This window comes from Crotalus tigris, unplaced genomic scaffold (genome assembly GCF_016545835.1).
Source record: "Crotalus tigris isolate CLP2741 ecotype Arizona unplaced genomic scaffold, ASM1654583v1 scf7180000024364.846960, whole genome shotgun sequence".
Classification (NCBI taxonomy): domain Eukaryota; kingdom Metazoa; phylum Chordata; class Lepidosauria; order Squamata; family Viperidae; genus Crotalus; species Crotalus tigris.
The window spans coordinates 406,049-429,468 of NW_024100532.1; the positions used below are offsets into that span (position 1 = coordinate 406,049).

The following is a 23,420-nucleotide window of genomic DNA, read 5'->3' on the forward strand; positions in this document are numbered from 1 at the left end:
CAAAAGGGAGACTTCAGAGAGTGAGTAGATGAAAGGCGATGGCCATATTGTTATGGTTAGTCCTCTTGGTGAGAATCAACATCCAGTCCTTTTGAAGTTTAATGAAGGAAGTGAGAGCCATAAAACCCCCCTGCTCATCCCCCTTCCCCTTCGTAGTATGACAAAATCCAGAGAGAGCAGAAATGGGTTTTTTCCCATAGTAGATAACTAGAAATGAAATATAATTGGATTCTGACATCCTGCCCCCTTAAAAATAAGAGAGATCCACCTGTAAAGAAAACAAAACAGGTATAAAAGTTAGTCTGGCTTGTTAGGATACTCTGTATGAAACTTCTTTAATAGCTTCGGGGCTCTGACATTTATGGACCCACTCATTTTGTGAGGCAGGGAGGTGTTTCCATGCTACTAGATATTGAGTTGCCCCATGATATCTCCTAGAATCTAAGATTTCCTTTATCTCGAAGTGTTTTTCGCCTTCCACCATGATTGGAGGTGGGGGGGGGAGATTTTTGGCCGTAAAGGTGACTGATGTTCTCTTTTCAGCAAACTGCAGTGAAAAATTGGGTGTATTTGCCCAAGATTTTTAGGTAATTCTAATTCTACTTTACTGGGTTTATGATTCTTTTAAATTGGAAGAATTATCCAGGACCAAAGACAAGATACAGAAGGATGAAAGAAACAGTGTAATCAACCAAATCAACTGTAACTATTGCAATCAATTCAACATCAATTAAAAACCAGGATCCATGAACACTGGCTGGCAGTCAAATGCCATGATCACAAATCCTTAATCTCTATCCACACTGATACCAAACAGCACCAGTTCAATTGGAGCAACACACCAGCAGTTTGACTGGAGCAACATAAAAATCATCAGCCATGCTAGCACCCACCATGCTGGTGAGTTTATCGAAGCCTGGCACTTCACAAACAATTCCATCAACAGATACATTGACCTAAACCAGCCTACAAACCCGTCAGAATCCAAATCAACTTCACAGCCAATCAGAGACAGCACCTTAACTAACCCACACAAGCTTCCCTCCCACCAGCAGTTCAATCACCCTAATCTGATGTAACCTCCCCATCACAAGACCCATCACAAGACTCACTGACTCACACCTGATCCATCACAAGACCCATCATAGTCCTCACTTGACAGTCCTCACCCTTATAAGCCCTTATAAACAGAAAAACACTGAAACTGACATCCCCTAAACTCTGCTGAAGATATTACGTACTTGGTAATGAAACATTCAGAAACCAACCCACAAGCTTGGAGAACGAAACTTCACCCTCATCCTACACCCAAACTATAGATATTTGCCACTATTGCAAATCTTCCTGATTTTCTTTAAAGTGCTCCCTCTGGAATGCAATGAAATCATTAAGTGATAAGTTTATTCCACTTCAATAGGGCTCATATGTAGTGCATCTGCGTAAACTCAGAATAAGATTCAGTTCACCCATTTCTCTACTAAAGAGATCAGGATGATTTTCCCAAGCTATGACTTGTTCCTTTGGAGGAAATAGTGCTTCTCCCATAATGGGCCATACTTGTAATCCTTGGGCTTTAATACTATCTAACTATAATACCTAACTCCCAGATTCAGCTTTATAGTACTTTGCTTGTCCTCATATACCCTATCACTGCCTCTACACAAAAGGCAAGCATTTGCTCAACCTCTCCTGATTCAAACAAAAACAAAAGAATTGAACTATAGGTAGTCCTCCCACTCTGACTGCCTTAGTTAGCAACTGTTCAGAATTATAACGGTGCTGTACATCACCATTACAGTCAGTACCTGTTATCCTGTGACTGATCTGTTCCTCCCCCCTTACACAACAAAGAGATTAGAAAAGAAGGGATTACAATAGCATAAGCAGGCACACAATGGGAAATACATACCAGTGTGCTCGTGCGGGCAGCCACAAGTATGCTTGGCAAATTTCAATTCTGTAATCTACGAGGGTGATGGACTTTAGCCAATAATTTAAAACAACTTTCAGAAATTAAATAAGGATTGAGATTCATAATTTTGATATCATGCAGACTGAATATTAAAAAAAGTTATATGATTTCGTAGAGAAAATATATTCTTAATTAGCTTATATGTGTGTTGCTGCTCTGAAGGTAAATTTGCATTATTATCTAATTATATGGAAATTAAAGATAGACAACTTCTTCACTTCCATTCATTATAGTATATTTTTCTGAAACAAAATCATGTACTATTATTTTGATTTCTTGTTCTTTATAAACTCTGTACCCATGTAAAGAAGTTTGAACTAGAATTCATTTTCTTCAAATGGACTATAGTAATTCATCTACATCTATTATTTCTTTCTTAAATATCATTTGATAGAGATTTCAAGTCTCTCTTTTTTCCAAATATATCCAGAGGCACATTCAGTAGAAACCTAACTATTATGTCTCCAGGTTTTAAAGGAGTAACACTCCTTTTTATTTTAATATTGCTTCCTTTATTCTGGAATACGTAAATTTAATGAATATGTCACAAATTTTTTTTTTCATGTTTCTATAAGTAAACTGCATTTCCAAAGCCATCTATATCCAAAGCAAGGTATGTTTTGAGCAAGTTTTCCATTTCACTTGAAGTCTCCTTCCTCAAAATCTTAAGGCCTTAACAGATCCACCTATGCTATTTATGCTTATGACAGCTAATTATTCCAGAGTTTTGATTAAGTTCCTTGTTAATTTTTTTATAGTCTCAGCATGTCAGATCACTTCATTTACAGGCTTATTTGCAAAATTCAACCCTGAGTGAACAATTTTTATTCTATACAGTCGGCATATTTCATAAGCCTATATGCTTTGATCCCTACTCCAGATTAGACCACATATACTATCTGCTTTCTATTGGAAAAATGCAATCAGATATACATACCTGTAGTGAAGTATCTACTGTACTGAGCTGAAAGATGGTTTGAAGGTTTTATTTTGTTTTTGATGTTCTAAAGAAAAATCAAAGCAATATAAAATGATCTACTGGTTATAAGCATGAACCCCCATCATCCCAATAATGGTCTTTCTAAATATATAAATAACAGTTCCTTGCATTTCATCAAAGCTTTGAATCTATGATCTGAAGAGCAAGTTGTGACTCTCAACAGGGTAAATTTCTGGGTTTGCCACTAACTCATCTTCTTTGTGACAGAATGAATAATTACCGTTCCAGGAGGAAATTGCTGGTTTATTCATGATGATCAGACCCGCAGATGGTATCCACTCTTCTTCTGTTTCCTGTTCATACCAGACTTCAGCATCATCAAACCATCTATAAGAAAAAACATACATCACTGGGGTAAACAAAAATAGAAATCAGAATTAGGAGAAAAGGTTAAATTTATGATTAATAAATTTACTTGGGTCTGGGGGGGAAAGAGTTAAGAGCCAAGTTTATATTGTTTAAAAGAAATATACATCTCGGGGTGGAGAAGGTGGATAAATTATATGAAGAATAAATATGGGATTTAATGGATAAATTATGATTAGAGTAGATATGATTAAAAGTATCGTTTTGATTATGAATAATTTTTGGTTTAAATTTGGAATTGTTTAATTTGCTTTGAATTTGATTTTTATAGTTGATTATGAATAATTTTTGGTTTAAATTTTTTAATTTGTTTGAATTTGTTGTTTAAATTTGTTCCGTATCTGAGTTAAAGTAAGTTATTGATTTTGTTATTTGTACAGTTGGATAAGTTTAGTTAGATTCAGTTTGTATTAGTTAAAGTTAAGTAGATTTTGTTTAATATGTTTGAAAACCCTGTGCCAAGCTCTGGGAAGTGGGGGGAGGGGGGGGTTGGGGGTGGGTGGGTGTTCTGGGGAGTGGGGGGGGGTTGGGGTGGGTGGGAAAGTAGGTTAGACAATAGGATTAAAGTAATATAATAGATGGGACAACTTATGAGAGAGATGTTGCTTGGGCATTTCCCCGGCACTGTATCCGAAGAGGGATGAGAGTGGAGGAGAAAGGTTAGGGAGGAAGTAGGACGGTGAGAGGAGAGGGGGAGGGGAGAGAGAGGTGAGGGGAGGTGAGAAAGAGGAGGGAAGTAAGGGAGAGTGTTAGAGAGGGCAGATGCAGTTTAGGGGGGTGGGCAAGCAACACCTAGGTGTATTTATTTTATTTTGTCAAATGTGAATTTTTTTCTTTTTTGTTTATGTAATTGATAAATGAAAAATAAAAACTTTAAAAAAAAAATAGAAATCAGAAGATTTTCTCCATCTTTGGCTGCCAGCTCTTTGGTTCATTAGTAGTGGTAACCTTTTCATCTCTTACATAACTCAAAATAATCATTACCTCCATATATTGCTCTGAAAACTTTCAGGTATTCTAAATTATTAAAGCATCCTCAGTCAGATGGACTTTGGTCCATTTTCAATCTTATTACTATACACCATAAGCTTCTTACCTGTTCTTAGCGTTCTTCTGCTTGACTCTGATGAGGAACACAGTCAGGATGATACTGACCACACAGAGCACAGCCAGGGCAAGACTAAGGCCCAGGGCAGTCTTTTGGACAGATAATTGGCAGTAACTATCCAGGTACCACAATATATCCAAATTATTGCAACTATGGGAAAGAGAGAAGAATTGATAAAGATGACCATCCACTTTATCAACAGCACTTTATTGAAAAATTATAAAATTAAAATAATTAAACATGAAAACATAAAAGCCAAATAAAATAATACCAGTAGGCACCAACCACATTTTTCAGGATCTGTGCTGATGTCAAGTTTCTGCAACCTATCTTCTGGCATCTATTGTAAGAGGATGGTCTTCACCTGGTTTTGGAACATTAGTAAGGAGGAAGCCATTCTAACTTCTCAGGATAGAAAAATAGAATTCCAGAGTTGGGATAGCTATGGAAAAAGCTTCCAGCTTTTCTGTGAGCACCCAGGCTATCTAGAGAGAGCAACTCACCAGCATACATTTCCAAATAGAATGCAGAGGTTGGGAAAAGTCTGCTTTGAGGAAAAAATCTTGCAGAAATTGAGGAACAAAATCATAAAGAGCTTTATAGGCAACAACAAAGTAACCAGAAATATACTGGGAATCAAAACAAGGTTTACAAGATGTGTAGGAGTCTACTAAGACAAATTGTACAAAGCAGAATACATTCCATTGCATTAACTAATGTCACTGAATGACAGTCTGCTGATACATGAAGATCAGAGAAGTAATAACACCATTTTTATTGCACAGTGGAAGCAGAACTTTGAGTTCATACCCAACTCTCTTTGCTGGTTTAACATTTAAAATTTTCTTCAGTTTGTCTCATTTTAAAATATAGAGAATTTCATGATTCTCCTCCATTCCTAAATATTGCAATCCCTCAAATCACTCAGGCCTTGTAGGCTATATGGTGGATTCAGTACTCCAAGAGAGCTCCTTTGGGCCCAACCAAACTATATCAAGATTCTCTTTCATTGTACATAGTTTGGCACTCCAAATAAGTCATTTTATCTGCTTTTCTCATTTCCTTCATTTTTCTAGTTCAATATATTTTGATAATTACATTGTAACAGTTTTGGTATGAAATTTAAGGCAAATGTGGGATTCTACAGGCAGAAAATTTTAGGAAGGTGGAAGAATACCCTATTAGAACTAGTAACTAATTCTCAAGATTTAAGTAGTTAGTGGGCTGATGAATCTAAGGAATCCTTCAATTCTCCTACTCCTTCTGTCTACTTACCTGCAATAGGGGCCTATTTCAGAGAGTCGGCAAACACCATTGTAGCAATTCATGGAATCTTGAGTGCCATTGAAACATCTCGAGATACAGCGCACAGTGCCTTCCATCATGTAGGGATAATAGTAGTCTGCATACTTTGGATCACTAATATTTTTACAGGTGTCTGGAAAAGAAAAAAAAGGTGCTAAATACTATAATGAAATATGGGCAATACATGTAGGTCAAATGAACAAACTGTACTGCAGCAAACTATGAGCTGGTGACTGAAATGCAGCAAATTTGCTCAGACATAGCAAGATCATCCTATTCCTGCACCAACTGCCTCATGTACAGTACAAAAGCAGTTTTGAAAAATATCCTTCCATGATAGAAAATAAAAGATAACAAGATGAGCAAGAATGAGTTGTCAATATGATGGGACTACAACTTCAGAGAGAGAGAGAGAGAGAGAGAGAGAGAGAGAGAGAGAGAGAGAGAGAGAGAGAGAGAGAGAGAGAGAGAGAGAGAGAGAGAGAGAGAGAGAGAGTGAGAGAGAGAGAGAGAGAGAGAGAGAGAGAGAGAGAGAGAGAATAAAAATGATTGTAAGAATTGAAAAAATTATAGTGACACAGAAAGGAAGCACTAAAATTCTATTACAAAACAGATATGGGGACTGAAAACTCATCTTTTCCCATCTTTCTTTGGGCTCTTCCTCATGTCCTTCTAACCACAATATAAATGTGTACTTACAGTATATTGTTAACTTTTTTCTTCGATCACTATACTTATAGTATACCAATATTTCCAAACTTATCTATAGCTCTCTTGGGAGAGATATTTTCTGCTGCACAGTAAGTCAATTTAAATTGGAAAAGATAACCAAATTGTATCTGCTTTGTATTGCTGCTGCTTTATCACTCTTGCATTCCCTAGGGGTGTCAAATTTGCAACATCATGTGACGTGTCGCAACGTATCATGACTTTTTTTTGCCATTGCCGGCATTGGCATGGGCGTGGTTTCGCTGTGATGCATCTGGCCCATGGGCTGGCAGTTTGACACCTTTGCCCTAGGAAGTTTTTTGCTATTTTTGGCATCAAATAGTTTCACATAGACATCCTTTTTATCTTTTTATTTCAGTGGAAGAACAAGAAGATACACAGGGAGAGCTGCACCCCATACCTCTACCGCAGACTTGAGAGCTTTCACAGGGTCACTAAACTCATGTTCAGAAGTACCTGTACCATGGTTGATAGGTTTCGGGCATAAATGAATTGCATACCTCTGATCTGTTAGGAAAATTCAATAAATCCTTAGCTTCCATCTCCAAGCACCTGCCTACATTCTACCAGCCCCAGCCGTACTGCTGTTTAGCAAGAATGATTGGGGGTTGTTTTCCTGTCTAAGGATAAACTTAATGTAAGGTGAAATGAAGCCAGGGAACCCATCAAACCCTTTCCTTAACTTGTCCTACATTTAACAAGAATGACTGCATCATAAGCAGGCCTTACTACTATCTGTCCATAAGTTTCTCTGCTGGCTCAAAGATTAGTACTTTAAATGCTAAGCTAGAGAAGAGCATAAATGAAAACACCTGTTAGGGTCATGCACAGCTTCTACATCTTCACCTCCTATCATTGCTTCACTGCTAATGCTACAAGTGGACATATAGGAGCTAGAGAAGACTTCATTGATTGATTCATTCATTGATCATCCATGGATTTGGTCTGGTGGGCCCTGTTGGCTTGCTACAGGTTCTCCATGATTGAGTTATGGGATTGACACTACAAGTTGACATAAAGTAATTAGATGAGATGGATTGACTGGATTGATTGATTGTATTTATATATCATCAAATATTCCAGGGACTTTCATTTATGTATGAAAAGTCAACTTCAGATATCCATGGTACTGTTAGCAACTGCACATTTAATATGAGTATTGAACACTAGTAATTTCAAAACATAAAGCATAATCCTGATAATCTTGACACAACTATCATTATCCACCCATCTGTTTACTGAAACTTACCTTTTAATGAAAAACTTGGAATAAGAGTTGCGTTAGGTAAAGGAACAAAGCAGAATTTTGGTCCTAAAAAATATATATATAATTGTATGAATTAGTTATCTGGGGTAGTTATACACCTGTGTTTATTTCCTTCAAGATTCTTCTGCATCAAAAACATTGTGATATTAAATAGGACCCCCAATACCAAAATAATCTGGGGAAGAATAAGTCATCAAATGGTATGTCAAATGTTCATTAGCGTTTAAGTTTAAGATTTTTAAACTTAATTCAACAAAACTGGAAAATATTAGTTTGTCTATATTTCTGGATCACACTGAAACTAAACATGCTGAATGTTATAAAAAAAGAGAAATATTTTGAATTTTGTAGAATTTCTTTAACACATTATTACCTTTGGTCCTTTTTTCATTCCACACCTCAGTTTTCATTTTTGATGAATCAAATCTCTTCCCTGCCCAGCAGCAGTGGATCTGACGCCCCCCCCCCCAAGATCTCCCCTCCTTTTCTCTGCCTCCTGTTCCTGGCAAAGCCTCCTGCACACGCTGCCCCCTCCCCTCAGGAGGAAAGGGAACCATAAGACCACAAACTTGCAGAACATGAATCAAAGCTGCATTTTGAGCCCTACATTCTCTGCCTTTTCCCCCAAGAAATATCGAGGAAAATAATCCCTTATTCCTGATAAGAACCAACCACCAGTTTTGGAAAAAAAAAATCCTCTTTATCAGGTACTTAGGAGCCAAGGATTTGGCAGCAGAAGGAAACAAACAGCCAATCTCATGCCATCAATACACCAATCAACCAACAGGAAGACACCACATAAGTATGACTCATAGAATAGCCCAAAGCACATATTCCAGTAAAGAGAAGATCTTTCAGGATGGGTTCCAGCATGAGTCCAAAAGCTTGGAAGAGTTAATCTCTGGTCCTGGTGACCGACCCAGATTGGATCTTGCAACATCATCCTGGACATCTATATTTGCCTTCATTCATGAAAAAGGGTGTATTTGCCTTCATCTAGTGGGAATTTTGAGATTTGCAGCCCAGATATGGTACCTTTATCTACCCTACGTAATCAAAGGGGGAAGCCATTTGAAAGGACGTTTGTTCCTGCAGAAAAAAAGTGGTTCATTCTAAAAACCCTCTTGTCTAAAAGAAGAAAGACCCAGGAATCTTATTTATTTCTCAGTCAGGAGAAACCATATCCAAGCAGAAGACTTTACCAAGCCAAGGCCATACCTGAATCCTTGACACATTCCCCATCGGTATGGATGCCTGCCAAGGAGTGATTCACTGCCCCTGTAACAGCCTCCAAATTCTGCTGGATCGTTTCCTCGTTGTTCTTCATTTCTATTTGGGAGATGACTTTATGTTCCACAATAATGCTGCCATTCCTAAGAGAACAATGAAGGAAGAACAACTCCTCAGGTGATGAACTACCCTTTATCCCTCAGTGAAGGTATGGTGAAGAGTGTAATAGGCCGACCCTTTTCCTCCATCAAACACAAAATGAACTATTATTTCTAGTCCTTTCCACTCCATTTAATCCACACAACTGTCTTAAGAAACAGCTTAGAATAAGAGTTTCAGATTGGCCCAAAGTTACCCTGGAAGCTTCATGACTGAGGGGATTTCAACCTGGACTTTAGTCCAAGTCTAACTGCTTTAACTCTCAAGGTCGTCATTGTTGGTGTTCCTCCTCGGAGGTTTCCTGGAACACATGGGGACTGAAAGTATATATCAGACATGCAAAATGCCCAGTCTTCAAATTCTCTAGCCACGCTTGCTTCCTCCCCTGCTCAGGCCCTCATCTATCCACATTGGGGAAAAAGAAATCGGAAGAGGAGATACTTAAACCAAAAAAGAGGGTCCACAATGAGAGAAAAGTTCTATTCATATTCAGACGAGGCTGACCTGAACGAATGAGAGAAATCCTCTTGATGGCTCATCATCCCAAAGCCTAAATTAGTCTCTTTTTAGACACCCACCTCATTTGCAAGATCTCCACACCACGGTATCCAGGGACAGCACCATAAATATCTTTCATCTATAATGTAGAAAAAGTAGAAAAAAAAGTCTTCATAAACAAAGAAACCTAGGCCAGGGAAGAGACTTTAATTAGAAGCAAACCACCTAAAGCATTGAATACACGGTCTATGCTATGCCTTCCCTAATTCTCCAGCTGCAGAAAGCTGAGAATCCAAGAAGAGAGTTTCTGGCTGGGAAGAAGACACAATGCTGGAATGAATTAGGATTGCTGGCCTTGGTTAAAGAAGAGTGTATGATAACATTACATTGAAATGATCTCTGAGTGACATTGATCAGATGTAGTCTGTTTCCTTGAGCCTGTACATCTTACCTGATTTTTAAACTGAGCCTGAATTTCCTGAGAATATTTAGAGTTTAAGTCTTCCAGAGATTTCTTGTACTCTCTGTTGGTAATCCTCACCTGAGCTTCTACTGTAATGGTCACAGATACTAAAAGAGAGGGAAAGAGATATTCATATGAACCTCAATAAGTTATTTCCCTGCAAAGGAATTCCGAAATGTGACAGGCAAGAGATTCCCATTCTCCAACATGGCTTGAAATGCCTAAATAGAGATCTCTATCAGGTTTGGAAGCTCATTTTTTTTATTTATGGATAATTTTTTAATTCAGATTAGTGCTGAAAGTGATCTTGGAAGTCTTCTAATTCAGGGCTTTTCAACCAGTGGTACGGGTACCATCTGTGGTACATTGGCACCTGGCAGGTAGTACGTGACCATCCTAGAAAAGTGGTAGTGGGGGAGGGGAATGAGCTGAACTGGTGGCAGCACCACACAAGCCTGAGTGAGAGATGGCTGGAGCTGCAGGGCTGTCAGGGCTCAGCAGAAGCACCAGGATCAGCGCCAGGCTCCAGCTGGAGTTCAGCGCTGATCCTGGCACTTCTGCTGAGCCCAGAAGAAGCACTGATCAGCTGGAATGTTGCAGCATCTCCAGGGTCTTGTGATTTACATTCAGATGCTTGGCAACTGATTCATATTTATGATGGTCATAGTGTCCCAGGGTCATGTGAAGTGACCAAAAACCTGCTGCAACCACTTAGCAGACGGGGGGGGGGGGAATAAAAAACAAACCTAAGTGTAAAACTTTGCTTTTTTCCACATTAAATTTCATGTTGTTGGATAGGGCCCATTGTACAAGTCTGACAAGATCCTTTTTGATCCTGAGCTTGTCTTCTGGGGTGTTGGCTATTCCTGCCAGTTTATTGTCATCTGCAAATTTGATGAGTTCCTCTTCTATTCCCTCATCTAAATCATTTAGGAAGATACTGAAGAATACTGGGCCTAAGACGAAACTTTTTTGTACCTCTCTGCTTCCTTCCTTCCATGTAAATATACTACCATTAAGGATTACTCATTGAGTACATTTGTCAGCCAGTTACAAATCCATCTGTTGGTGATGCTGTCTATCCCACATTTTTCTAGCTTACCAAGAAGTAGGTTGCAGTCTACTTTGTTGAATATCTTACTGAAATCTACATATACTATGTGGTAGTAGCAAATATCTGTAGCTCAGGTGTAGGCTGAGGGTAAAGGTTCATTCTCTGAATTTGTGTGTTGGTTTATGAATGTTTCATTACCAGGCTATGTAACATCTTCAGTGGAATTTGGGGATGTCAATGTTGGTGTGCTGCTTATAAAGGCTTCATGTTGTGAGTAGATTTTGTGATTGGGAGGTCACGTCAGGTGAGGATCACATCATATCAGGGTCTTGTTAAAGTGGTACCTGGAAAAATACTGATGGTCCGACAAAGAATATGGGTAAAAAGCAGATGGCCCACCAAAGAATGTGTATGAAAGGGAGGTTTGTTTTGCTTACAAGACAACTCTTAAATTTAGGATGGCCAGACATCCTGTTCCCAGCTCTGCACATGATATATTATTAACTGCTTGTCACATGGTGTATCTAAATTGCTTAACACTTGATATATTGCTGATTGCTAAAAACATTCCAATGTAAACGAGGAGCTATCGATTATAGATCTGTCTAGTAGTTTTTCTATGTTAGAATAAGGACCTATAGAATGTAATGTGACCTGAAAATAACCCCCGCCAGAAGGGTTATAAAAATGGTCATCAATGTACAATCTGGGTTCAGATTTCTTCAGCCAGGATGGCTCTCTGAACCTGCGCGCAATAAACTTCCCTTTCCTGAAAGAGCTGATTCAAGTTTTTCAATTCTACAACATTGTGATGGGTCAGGTGTGGGTTGTGTCAAGTGTAAGTCTTGTGATGAGTCTTGTGATGGGCCAGGTCTGAATCACATCAGGTGAGGATCTTGTATATTAAGTATACTATGAATATACTATAAGTATACTATGCCAACAGCATTTCATTGGTCTACTAATTTAGTCACTTTGTCAAAGAATGAAATAACATTGGTTTGGCATGATCTGTTTTAAACAAACCTGTGCTAGCTTCTAGTTATAATTTTATTTGTTTCTAGTTGTTTGCAGCTCTGTTATTTTATTATAATAGGAAATAGCATCCAAATCCCATCTCCATGAGTCTTCTTAGATGAAGAAACTTTATTCAGCACAAAATAGGCATATCTTCTCAGCTATTTATGAGGCTTCTGTACCCATATGGGGAAAAATATTATCCCCAAATTAATTGTTTTAGCTTGGAGCTGGCAAACCTACAGGCCTCTGTGAACCATCCTTCCCAGATAGGCAGAACTGGGAATAGAGAGCTATCTATTTTCCTACATGTTCCCGATTTACATGCATTATAAAGGAGTTTCTATTAAGCCATATTTTCCAAACCTGTTTTTTCCAAATGCAATATCTTTATTCTAGTAGGATAATCTAAAAAAACATGTGGAAGGCAAGCAATTTGAAAAAGCTGTCCTAGGCTGTCATCAGGGAAAAAGCAATCAAGTTCTCCCTGACTGTACTTACATTCATTGATTGGAATTTCATCCATGCGGAACTCACACTTGGGTCCATAGAATAAATCCTCATTACAGAGGCATTTGGTTCCATCATAGATTCCACCATTGTGGCATAGCTCTGGAACAATATAAAGAAGTAAAATTTTATCCCAGTGTGTGTATCTAGCAGATAAACGAGGGAGCAGCTTATATGCATTCATGTGACACCACATTGTTTCTAAACTCTTTCAGCCTCTAACTTGACATTAACTGACAGGAAGGATGTGGAGGCTGATCATTTTTTCAAGCAATGAAGTCAATGCAATTAAGAAGTTTTTTTTAAAAAAGTTCTTGCCTCTTTTTCATTAGAAAAACATTCTCTGTCTGTTGATACTCTGTCAGTACTGACATTGCAAAATTGAAGTTAGGTCAATCACCAGGATCAGAGATTTACTTTTCCGAGCTTTCAGACTCATGCTGGAGCCGATCTTCAGGGAATTTTTTTCTGCTGGAATATGTGCTTTGGGCTATTCTGTGAGTCGTGTTTATGTGGTGCCTTCCTATTGATTGATGTATTGATGGCTGGTGATTGGCTGTTGTTTCCTTGTGCTGCCAAGCCCTCGGCTCCTAAATATTTGATAGGCTGGTGGTAATTTAGCACTCCTGCTAACTGACAAGGGGCCCGTTTCCCAGGCTTCAATCATTTCCCTGGCTATCCTTCTACCTGCATGACCAATAATCTTAGTTGCTGTGAAATTAAACGTTCATTTCAATGTGAGGCTACCAATGAGTTTGGATCTCCTCATCTGACTGCTCGTTTGTGTTCTTGCAATCTGTTGGTTAGCTTCCTCCTTAATTGTCCTACATAATCATAGAGGCAATCCATGCAGGAGATCTGGTAGATTACATTGGGAGTATCTCCCACCTCCAAACAATCTTTACAGTGCATAATTTGTCCTCATATAGTAGCCTCTGGGCAGTATGCAACGCCCACTTGCAGATCTTGGCAGCTGCATTCTATTGCTTCTGAAATGTTTTTGATGTATGGCAGGGTGTGTCATACAGTTGATTTTTTTACCTTCTTTCTTTTCCCTCCTTTGCTTTTTGTGCAGGCATCTTGTAATAAATTTTTGTGGATACTCATTATGCTTGAATTGTTCATGTAGGTATTTTCTCTCCAGTTGTTTACCTTGCTGGGTACTACAGTGGGTTCTCATTCTGCCATATAGTGTTCTGACACAGCTCTTTCAGTGGATGATTACTATTGAAACTAAGAATACTTAGAGTGTTGGTGGCCTTATGATAAATTGTAGTTTCTAGGCTTCTATCTTCCTGCCTGTTGATGAGCACATCTAAAAATGGTAATTGTCTAGCCATTTCTTCCTCCATGGTGAATTGTATACCTGGAAAGATGGAGTTCAATAGCTTATGGAAATCTTTCAGTGCATTTCTTTGGATAATGACAAATGTGTTGCCCACCAAAATTTTGGTGTCTAGTTTTGAAATGCACAGTATTCTAGAAGTTCATGCAGGACAATTTCTGCAATGACTCCTAATACTGGGGATCCCATGGGTGTCCCTTGTATTTGCTCATACATTTCCCTTTTGAATGTGAAGAAGATATGTTTGGCTGTATCAAAGTAGCTTCATGATGTGTGTCCTGGTTAGGTTGTTTTGATCTGTGCTGTATTCTTTTTCTAGTATTTTATCAATTACTTCATATGCTAGTTTAGGAGGGAATAGATGTAAGTAGAGATATTATATCAAAGGAGACTATGATCTCATCAGGAGCCACATTTAAGACTTGCAATTTTGTCAAAAATTTTGTGGATGATGTGATTGTGCTGTTCAAGGGTGGGGTCGAGAAGCTTAAGCATTGTGCCAGCCATTTAGCCAGGTTATAAGTAGGGGTATCTCATAGCACTACAATTGGTCTGAAGGGGATTTCTATTTTGTATATCTTGGGGAGTCCATAAAATCTTACTGGGGTGGCATCTGTTGCTCTCATTTCACAACATTCTTTTTCCTGTTATATACTTGTTTTGTTTGAAATGGCTGAGAGAAGCATTTAATTGTATGATCAATGTTTTCACCTCTGATGTCTTTGCTGGTTTATATGCTGAGGAACCATTCAGCAGGGCAAATACCTTCATTTCATAAAGGCTAGGCCTTTATCTGCTGGTAAAATAATAATGTCTTGATCTTATTTCAGTTCTTTCAAGATGCGTTACTTCGTTGGGCTGTGTTGTTTGGTTTGTGCGAGACCAGCATTGCTGATCTTTTTTGTCTGGTGGCATGTTTTTCTCGCTATTCTACCACTATTTTGTTGATTATGGACTCTAATGCTGCTATAAATTCTCTGACATTTCTTCCTTAAGACACTAACACTTCAATGCAATCATTCAAATAAGCACAAAGATCTTAATCACTAATATTTGCCTCCTTCAAGCCAAAATTTGGCAAGACTAAATTACAAAAAATTGTTCTGTGAATATGAAATAATCTGCACAAACCCATTAATGATTGATGCGCTCTTACTCTAGAACTTGGACAAAGCACCATGTCCCAAAGGAGGTGTCCATCTTTCCAACCTCCCAGAATAGGGGGGAGCTTCCTGTGGTCTTTCAGCTACTGCTGAAATATCACTCTCAGCTACCCTAGCCAGGTTCACCAGTCAGTAAGAGGTGATAGAACAGTTACTATATAGGGAAAGCCACAAATACCATCCACACAATATGGAGGAAGAATTACCTCATATGATTAGGCTACAGTCACACACACACTTATAAGGGAGTATGTCAATGGTGTGGTTTGGATAAAAATGTGATGAATAGTGGCTAATCGCACTCATATTCAATCTGCCCTAAACTGTACCCATTTCTAAAAAAATTAGAAGATTCAAGCTATGCTTCAGACCAAAGGTCAGTATAGTTTGATCACAGGAATAAAAGAAAAAATTGTCATGAATTGGAAAAGTTTAAATAGGAATGACCAAACATATAGATCAAATGAAAACTGATACTCACCACTTGTGGTAGTTCTGATAGTATTCTTGGCAGTAGTAGTTTTGATAGTCGAAGGGCTGCTAGTACTCTTGGAAGTAATTGTTTTGGTAGTGGAAGGACTACTACTAGTAATCTTTGCAATAGCAGTTTTTGCAGTGAAAGAGCGCCTACTACTCATGGAAAGCGTAGTTTGGATAGTGGAAGAGCTACTAGTACTCCTGGTAGAAGCAGATTTGGGAGCGAAAGGGCTGCTAGTACTCTTGGCAGTAATAGTTTTTGTACTGGAACCACTGCTAGTACTCTTGGAAGTAGTAGTTCCGGTAGTGGAGGGGCTGCTAGTACTCTTAGTAATAGTAGTTTTGGTAGTACAAGTGCTGCTAGTACTCTTGGCAATAATTGTTTTTGTACTGGAACTGCTGCTAGTACTCTCAGCAATGGTAATTTTGCTAGTTGAAGGATTGCTGCTGCTCCTGGAAGCAGTGGTTTTCAAAGTTGAAGGGCTAACACTAGACAAGGGAATACGAGTTTTAGTATTTGAATCACTATTGGAACTCATGGACAAAGTTCTGTAACTGGCAGGATTGCTACTACTAAAAGTTCTATAGCTGCTAATTATAACAGATGGAGTACTTAATAGAGCACTGAAAGAAGCTGTGTGTCTATTGGCCAAGGGAGCACTTGAAGAAACAAGGCTTGCAGTGGCATCACGCGTGGTCAGGGAGTTGTGCGTTTCGCCCGAGGGAGAGTTTCCGGATGTAGTTCTGGTAGCCACATGAGCTGGCGTGGGACTCGTATGGGTTGAATGTCTATGCGCCGTTGCGGGGCTGTGTGTCTCAACTGAAGTAGGCAAGATGGTAGTCAGGGTGGTACCGACATCACTCCCTGTGGGATTCGTACTTGGTGGAGGGCTGTCTGTTCTTTCTGACGGAGCACTGGACGAAGCTGTGCGTCTACTGGCCTCCATCCCTGTGGTGCTGAGAGTTGTTGAGGGAGTGTGTGTTTCACCCAAGGGAGCACTTGTGGAAACAATGCTTGTAGTGGCATCACTCGTTGTTGTGCTGGGCTCAGCTGAGGGCCTGTGTGAGGAGGCAGAGGTATCAGTTGCAATAGAGCGAGAAGTGAAGAAAGATGCCTTTGTGGTGACATTGCTGAAGGCGCTGCTGGTATGGGATGAAGAAGTGTAAGATTCCCCAGAGATGGTGCCGGTCAAAGCTGTGCTTACACCGGCATCATTTCCTGTGGGGCTGGACATAGTTGGTGAGACCTGTGCTTCTGCTGAGGGAGTACTTGCAGATGTGGGTTTTGAAGTGACCTCAGTTCCTGTGCCAGTTTCAATTTCTGTTGTCACGGAACTGAGTGTCTCGGAGGAGAGAGTACTTGTGGATGGCGTGGTTTCAGGGGAATTATTCATGGTGGTATCGGCCAGGGAGGGAGGGCTCTGTGTTGATCCCGAAGGAGAAGTTGTAAAAGCTGAGGCTACAGTCCCATTGTTCCCCGGCATGCTGAACGTCGTGAAGCTCTGCGTTGTCCCAGATAGGGTACTTGGGGAAAGCAATTCTGCAGTCACATCGCTGAGGCTGATAGTGTTCTGCGTCGAGCTGCTGCCATTTGATGTACGGGTATACCTTTCCCCTGAAAGTGAGGTGGCTGCTGTTCGAGCGCTGAGATCGGTAAAGGTGCTACTGGCTCCCGCTGAGGGGCTTGTTGTTTCTTGGGAGGGTGTCCTTGTTGGAGCTGGAGTTGTAGTGACATGGGTTCCTTTGGTGCTGCCATTTTCCGTGGGACTTTGAGTTTGATCAACGGGAGAATCTGTGAGATCCATGACTGTACTTCCCTTGTTGTCGGTGGAGCCTGTATATGCGGTGCTCCTGGGTTTTTCACCTGGAGGAGAAGTCATGAAAACTGTGCTTCTATTGACATCGGTAACTGTGGGGCTACTATATGTTGGGAAGCCTGGGGTTTCTACTGTTAAAGGACTGGGGGAAGGTGTGCCAAGATTCACATCACTCGTGGTGGTGGAGGGGGCTTTTGCAGAAGTGCGTACTTCACCTGACACAGCACTCGTGGACGCTAGCCTCGTCACGTCGCTCGATGAAGCGCCTGCAGATGCCGAGAGGCTGAGCTCTATATCCGAACTGGATGTTTCTCGCCTGGCAGAAGTTGCACTAGTAATGCTGGTGCTGAAATCACTTAATATTCTAGTGGAATCTGATGAGGAGGTGTGCATTTCAGGTGAGAGGGAAGTAGTCAAAGCTATGTCGACGGTGAGATCTCTCCCGGTGCTGTCGAGCGTGGTCAGGGAGCTGTGCGTTTCCCCCGAGGGAGTGTTTCCGGATGTAGTTCTGGTAGCCACATGAGCTGGCGTGGGACTTGTATGGGTTGAATGTCTATGCGCCGTTGCGGGGCTGTGTGTCTCAACTGAAGTAGGCAAGATGGTAGTCAGGGTGGTACCAACATCACTCCCTGTGGGATTCGTACTTGGTGGAGGGCTGTCTGTTCTTTCTGACGGAACACTGGACGAAGCTGTGCGTCTACTGGCCTCCATCCCTGTGGTGCTGAGAGTTGTTGAGGGAGTGTGTGTTTCACCCAAGGGAGCACTTGTGGAAACAATGCTTGTAGTGGCATCATTCGTTGTTGTGCTGGGCTCAGCTGAGGGCCTGTGTGAGGAGGCAGAGGTATCAGTTGCAATAGAGCGAGAAGTGAAGAAAGATGCCTTTGTGGTGACATTGCTGAAGGCGCTGCTGGTATGGGATGAAGAAGTGTAAGATTCCCCAGAGATGGTGCCGGTCAAAGCTGTGCTTACACCGGCATCATTTCCTGTGGGGCTGGACATAGTTGGTGAGACCTGTGCTTCTGCTGAGGGAGTACTTGCAGATGTGGGTTTTGAAGTGACCTCAGTTCCTGTGCCAGTTTCAATTTCTGTTGTCACGGAACTGAGTGTCTCGGAGGAGAGAGTACTTGTGGATGGCGTGGTTTCAGGGGAATTATTCATGGTGGTATCGGCCAGGGAGGGAGGGCTCTGTGTTGATCCCGAAGGAGAAGTTGTAAAAGCTGAGGCTACAGTCCCATTGTTCCCCGGCATGCTGAACGTCGTGAAGCTCTGCGTTGTCCCAGATAGGGTACTTGGGGAAAGCAATTCTGCAGTCACATCGCTGAGGCTGATAGTGTTCTGCGTCGAGCTGCTGCCATTTGATGTACGGGTATACCTTTCCCCTGAAAGTGAGGTGGCTGCTGTTCGAGCGCTGAGATCGGTAAAGGTGCTACTGGCTCCCGCTGAGGGGCTTGTTGTTTCTTGGGAGGGTGTCCTTGTTGGAGCTGGAGTTGTAGTGACATGGGTTCCTTTGGTGCTGCCATTTTCCGTGGGACTTTGAGTTTGATCAACGGGAGAATCTGTGAGATCCATGACTGTACTTCCCTTGTTGTCGGTGGAGCCTGTATATGCGGTGCTCCTGGGTTTTTCACCTGGAGGAGAAGTCATGAAAACTGTGCTTCTATTGACATCGGTAACTGTGGGGCTACTATAGGTTGGGAAGCCTGGGGTTTCTACTGTTAAAGGACTGGGGGAAGGTGTGCCAAGATTCACATCACTCGTGGTGGTGGAGGGGGCTTTTGCAGAAGTGCGTACTTCACCTGACACAGCACTCGTGGACGCTAGCCTCGTCACGTCGCTCGATGAGGCACCTGCAGATGCCGAGGGGCTGAGTTCTTTATCCGAACTGGATGTTTCTCGCCTGGCAGAAGTTGCACTAGGAATGCTGGTGCTGAAATCACTTAATATTCTAGTGGAATCTGATGAGGAGGTGTGCATTTCAGGTGAGAGGGAAGTAGTCAAAGCTATGTCGACGGTGAGATCTCTCCCGGTGCTGTCGAGCGTGGTCAGGGAGCTGTGCGTTTCCCCCGAGGGAGTGTTTCCGGATGTAGTTCTGGTAGCCACATGAGCTGGCGTGGGACTTGTATGGGTTGAATGTCTATGCGCCGTTGCGGGGCTGTGTGTCTCAACTGAAGTAGGCAAGATGGTAGTCAGGGTGGTACCAACATCACTCCCTGTGGGATTCGTACTTGGTGGAGGGCTGTCTGTTCTTTCTGACGGAACACTGGACGAAGCTGTGCGTCTACTGGCCTCCATCCCTGTGGTGCTGAGAGTTGTTGAGGGAGTGTGTGTTTCACCCAAGGGAGCACTTGTGGAAACAATGCTTGTAGTGGCATCATTCGTTGTTGTGCTGGGCTCAGCTGAGGGCCTGTGTGAGGAGGCAGAGGTATCAGTTGCAATAGAGCGAGAAGTGAAGAAAGATGCCTTTGTGGTGACATTGCTGAAGGCGCTGCTGGTATGGGATGAAGAAGTGTAAGATTCCCCAGAGATGGTGCCGGTCAAAGCTGTGCTTACACCGGCATCATTTCCTGTGGGGCTGGACATAGTTGGTGAGACCTGTGCTTCTGCTGAGGGAGTACTTGCAGATGTGGGTTTTGAAGTGACCTCAGTTCCTGTGCCAGTTTCAATTTCTGTTGTCGCGGAACTGAGTGTCTCGGAGGAGAGAGTACTTGTGGATGGCGTGGTTTCAGGGGAATTATTCATGGTGGTATCGGCCAGGGAGGGAGGGCTCTGTGTTGATCCCGAAGGAGAAGTTGTAAAAGCTGAGGCTACAGTCCCATTGTTCCCCGGCATGCTGAACGTCGTGAAGCTCTGCGTTGTCCCAGATAGGGTACTTGGGGAAAGCAATTCTGCAGTCACATCGCTGAGGCTGATAGTGTTCTGCGTCGAGCTGCTGCCATTTGATGTACGGGTATACCTTTCCCCTGAAAGTGAGGTGGCTGCTGTTCGAGCGCTGAGATCGGTAAAGGTGCTACTGGCTCCCGCTGAGGGGCTTGTTGTTTCTTGGGAGGGTGTCCTTGTTGGAGCTGGAGTTGTAGTGACATGGGTTCCTTTGGTGCTGCCATTTTCCGTGGGACTTTGAGTTTGATCAACGGGAGAATCTGTGAGATCCATGACTGTACTTCCCTTGTTGTCGGTGGAGCCTGTATATGCGGTGCTCCTGGGTTTTTCACCTGGAGGAGAAGTCATGAAAACTGTGCTTCTATTGACATCGGTAACTGTGGGGCTACTATAGGTTGGGAAGCCTGGGGTTTCTACTGTTAAAGGACTGGGGGAAGGTGTGCCAAGATTCACATCACTCGTGGTGGTGGAGGGGGCTTTTGCAGAAGTGCGTACTTCACCTGACACAGCACTCGTGGACGCTAGCCTCGTCACGTCGCTCGATGAAGCGCCTGCAGATGCCGAGAGGCTGAGCTCTATATCCGAACTGGATGTTTCTCGCCTGGCAGAAGTTGCACTAGTAATGCTGGTGCTGAAATCACTTAATATTCTAGTGGAATCTGATGAGGAGGTGTGCATTTCAGGTGAGAGGGAAGTAGTCAAAGCTATGTCGACGGTGAGATCTCTCCCGGTGCTGTCGAGCGTGGTCAGGGAGCTGTGCGTTTCCCCCGAGGGAGTGTTTCCGGATGTAGTTCTGGTAGCCACATGAGCTGGCGTGGGACTTGTATGGGTTGAATGTCTATGCGCCGTTGCGGGGCTGTGTGTCTCAACTGAAGTAGGCAAGATGGTAGTCAGGGTGGTACCAACATCACTCCCTGTGGGATTCGTACTTGGTGGAGGGCTGTCTGTTCTTTCTGACGGAACACTGGACGAAGCTGTGCGTCTACTGGCCTCCATCCCTGTGGTGCTGAGAGTTGTTGAGGGAGTGTGTGTTTCACCCAAGGGAGCACTTGTGGAAACAATGCTTGTAGTGGCATCATTCGTTGTTGTGCTGGGCTCAGCTGAGGGCCTGTGTGAGGAGGCAGAGGTATCAGTTGCAATAGAGCGAGAAGTGAAGAAAGATGCCTTTGTGGTGACATTGCTGAAGGCGCTGCTGGTATGGGATGAAGAAGTGTAAGATTCCCCAGAGATGGTGCCGGTCAAAGCTGTGCTTACACCGGCATCATTTCCTGTGGGGCTGGACATAGTTGGTGAGACCTGTGCTTCTGCTGAGGGAGTACTTGCAGATGTGGGTTTTGAAGTGACCTCAGTTCCTGTGCCAGTTTCAATTTCTGTTGTCACGGAACTGAGTGTCTCAGAGGAGAGAGTACTTGTGGATGGCGTGGTTTCAGGGGAATTATTCATGGTGGTATCGGCCAGGGAGGGAGGGCTCTGTGTTGATCCCGAAGGAGAAGTTGTAAAAGCTGAGGCTACAGTCCCATTGTTCCCCGGCATGCTGAACGTCGTGAAGCTCTGCGTTGTCCCAGATAGGGTACTTGGGGAAAGCAATTCTGCAGTCACATCGCTGAGGCTGATAGTGTTCTGCGTCGAGCTGCTGCCATTTGATGTACGGGTATACCTTTCCCCTGAAAGTGAGGTGGCTGCTGTTCGAGCGCTGAGATCGGTAAAGGTGCTACTGGCTCCCGCTGAGGGGCTTGTTGTTTCTTGGGAGGGTGTCCTTGTTGGAGCTGGAGTTGTAGTGACATGGGTTCCTTTGGTGCTGCCATTTTCCGTGGGACTTTGAGTTTGATCAACGGGAGAATCTGTGAGATCCATGACTGTACTTCCCTTGTTGTCGGTGGAGCCTGTATATGCGGTGCTCCTGGGTTTTTCACCTGGAGGAGAAGTCATGAAAACTGTGCTTCTATTGACATCGGTAACTGTGGGGCTACTATAGGTTGGGAAGCCTGGGGTTTCTACTGTTAAAGGACTGGGGGAAGGTGTGCCAAGATTCACATCACTCGTGGTGGTGGAGGGGGCTTTTGCAGAAGTGCGTACTTCACCTGACACAGCACTCGTGGACGCTAGGCTCGTCACGTCGCTCGATGAAGCGCCTGCAGATGCCGAGGGGCTGAGCTCTATATCCGAACTGGATGTTTCTCGCCTGGCAGAAGTTGCACTAGTAATGCTGGTGCTGAAATCACTTAATATTCTAGTGGAATCTGATGAGGAGGTGTGCATTTCAGGTGAGAGGGAAGTAGTCAAAGCTATGTCGACGGTGAGATCTCTCCCGGTGCTGTCGAGCGTGGTCAGGGAGCTGTGCGTTTCCCCCGAGGGAGTGTTTCCGGATGTAGTTCTGGTAGCCACATGAGCTGGTGTGGGACTCGTATGGGTTGAATGTCTATGCACCGTTGCGGGGCTGTGCGTCTCAACTGAAGTAGGGAAGATGGTAGTCAGGGTGGTACCAACATCACTCCCTGTGGGATTCGTACTTGGTGGAGGGCTGTGTGTTCTTTCTGATGGAACACTGGACGAAGCTGTGCGTCTACTGGCCTCCATCCCTGTGGTGCTGAGAGTTGTTGAGGGAGTGTGTGTTTCACCCAAGGGAGCACTTGTGGAAACAATGCTTGTAGTGGCATCATTCGTTGTTGTGCTGGGCTCAGCTGAGGGCCTGTGTGAGGAGGCAGAGGTATCAGTTGCAATAGAGCGAGAAGTGAAGAAAGATGCCTTTGTGGTGACATTGCTGAAGGCGCTGCTGGTATGGGATGAAGAAGTGTAAGATTCCCCAGAGATGGTGCCGGTCAAAGCTGTGCTTACACCGGCATCATTTCCTGTGGGGCTGGACATAGTTGGTGAGACCTGTGCTTCTGCTGAGGGAGTACTTGCAGATGTGGGTTTTGAAGTGACCTCAGTTCCTGTGCCAGTTTCAATTTCTGTTGTCGCGGAACTGAGTGTCTCGGAGGAGAGAGTACTTGTGGATGGCGTGGTTTCAGGGGAATTATTCATGGTGGTATCGGCCAGGGAGGGAGGGCTCTGTGTTGATCC

General features: G+C 42.8%; 1 protein-coding gene across 2 annotated transcripts; it reads right to left on the minus strand.

The window, feature by feature from the left end:
* Positions 1 to 207: 207 nt before the first annotated feature.
* LOC120301011 (mucin-2-like) lies at positions 208 to 23,419 on the minus strand. 2 transcript variants are annotated; one of them, XM_039327654.1, is made up of 11 exons: positions 15,668 to 23,419; positions 12,670 to 12,780; positions 10,086 to 10,204; positions 9,715 to 9,773; positions 8,966 to 9,120; positions 7,730 to 7,792; positions 5,722 to 5,884; positions 4,435 to 4,596; positions 3,193 to 3,299; positions 2,910 to 2,976; positions 208 to 268 (listed from the first exon to the last, which is right to left on the minus strand). In XM_039327654.1, the coding sequence occupies exons 1-10, from the start codon at positions 23,379 to 23,381 to the stop codon at positions 2,924 to 2,926; spliced, it is 8,706 nt and encodes a 2,901-aa protein (XP_039183588.1). In that variant the 5' UTR covers positions 23,382 to 23,419; the 3' UTR covers positions 208 to 268; positions 2,910 to 2,923. The 2 variants fall into 2 exon arrangements, with proteins under 2 accessions (XP_039183588.1, XP_039183589.1); XM_039327655.1 differs by lacking the exon at positions 208 to 268 and adding an exon at positions 1,910 to 1,964.
* Position 23,420: the final 1 nt, after the last annotated feature.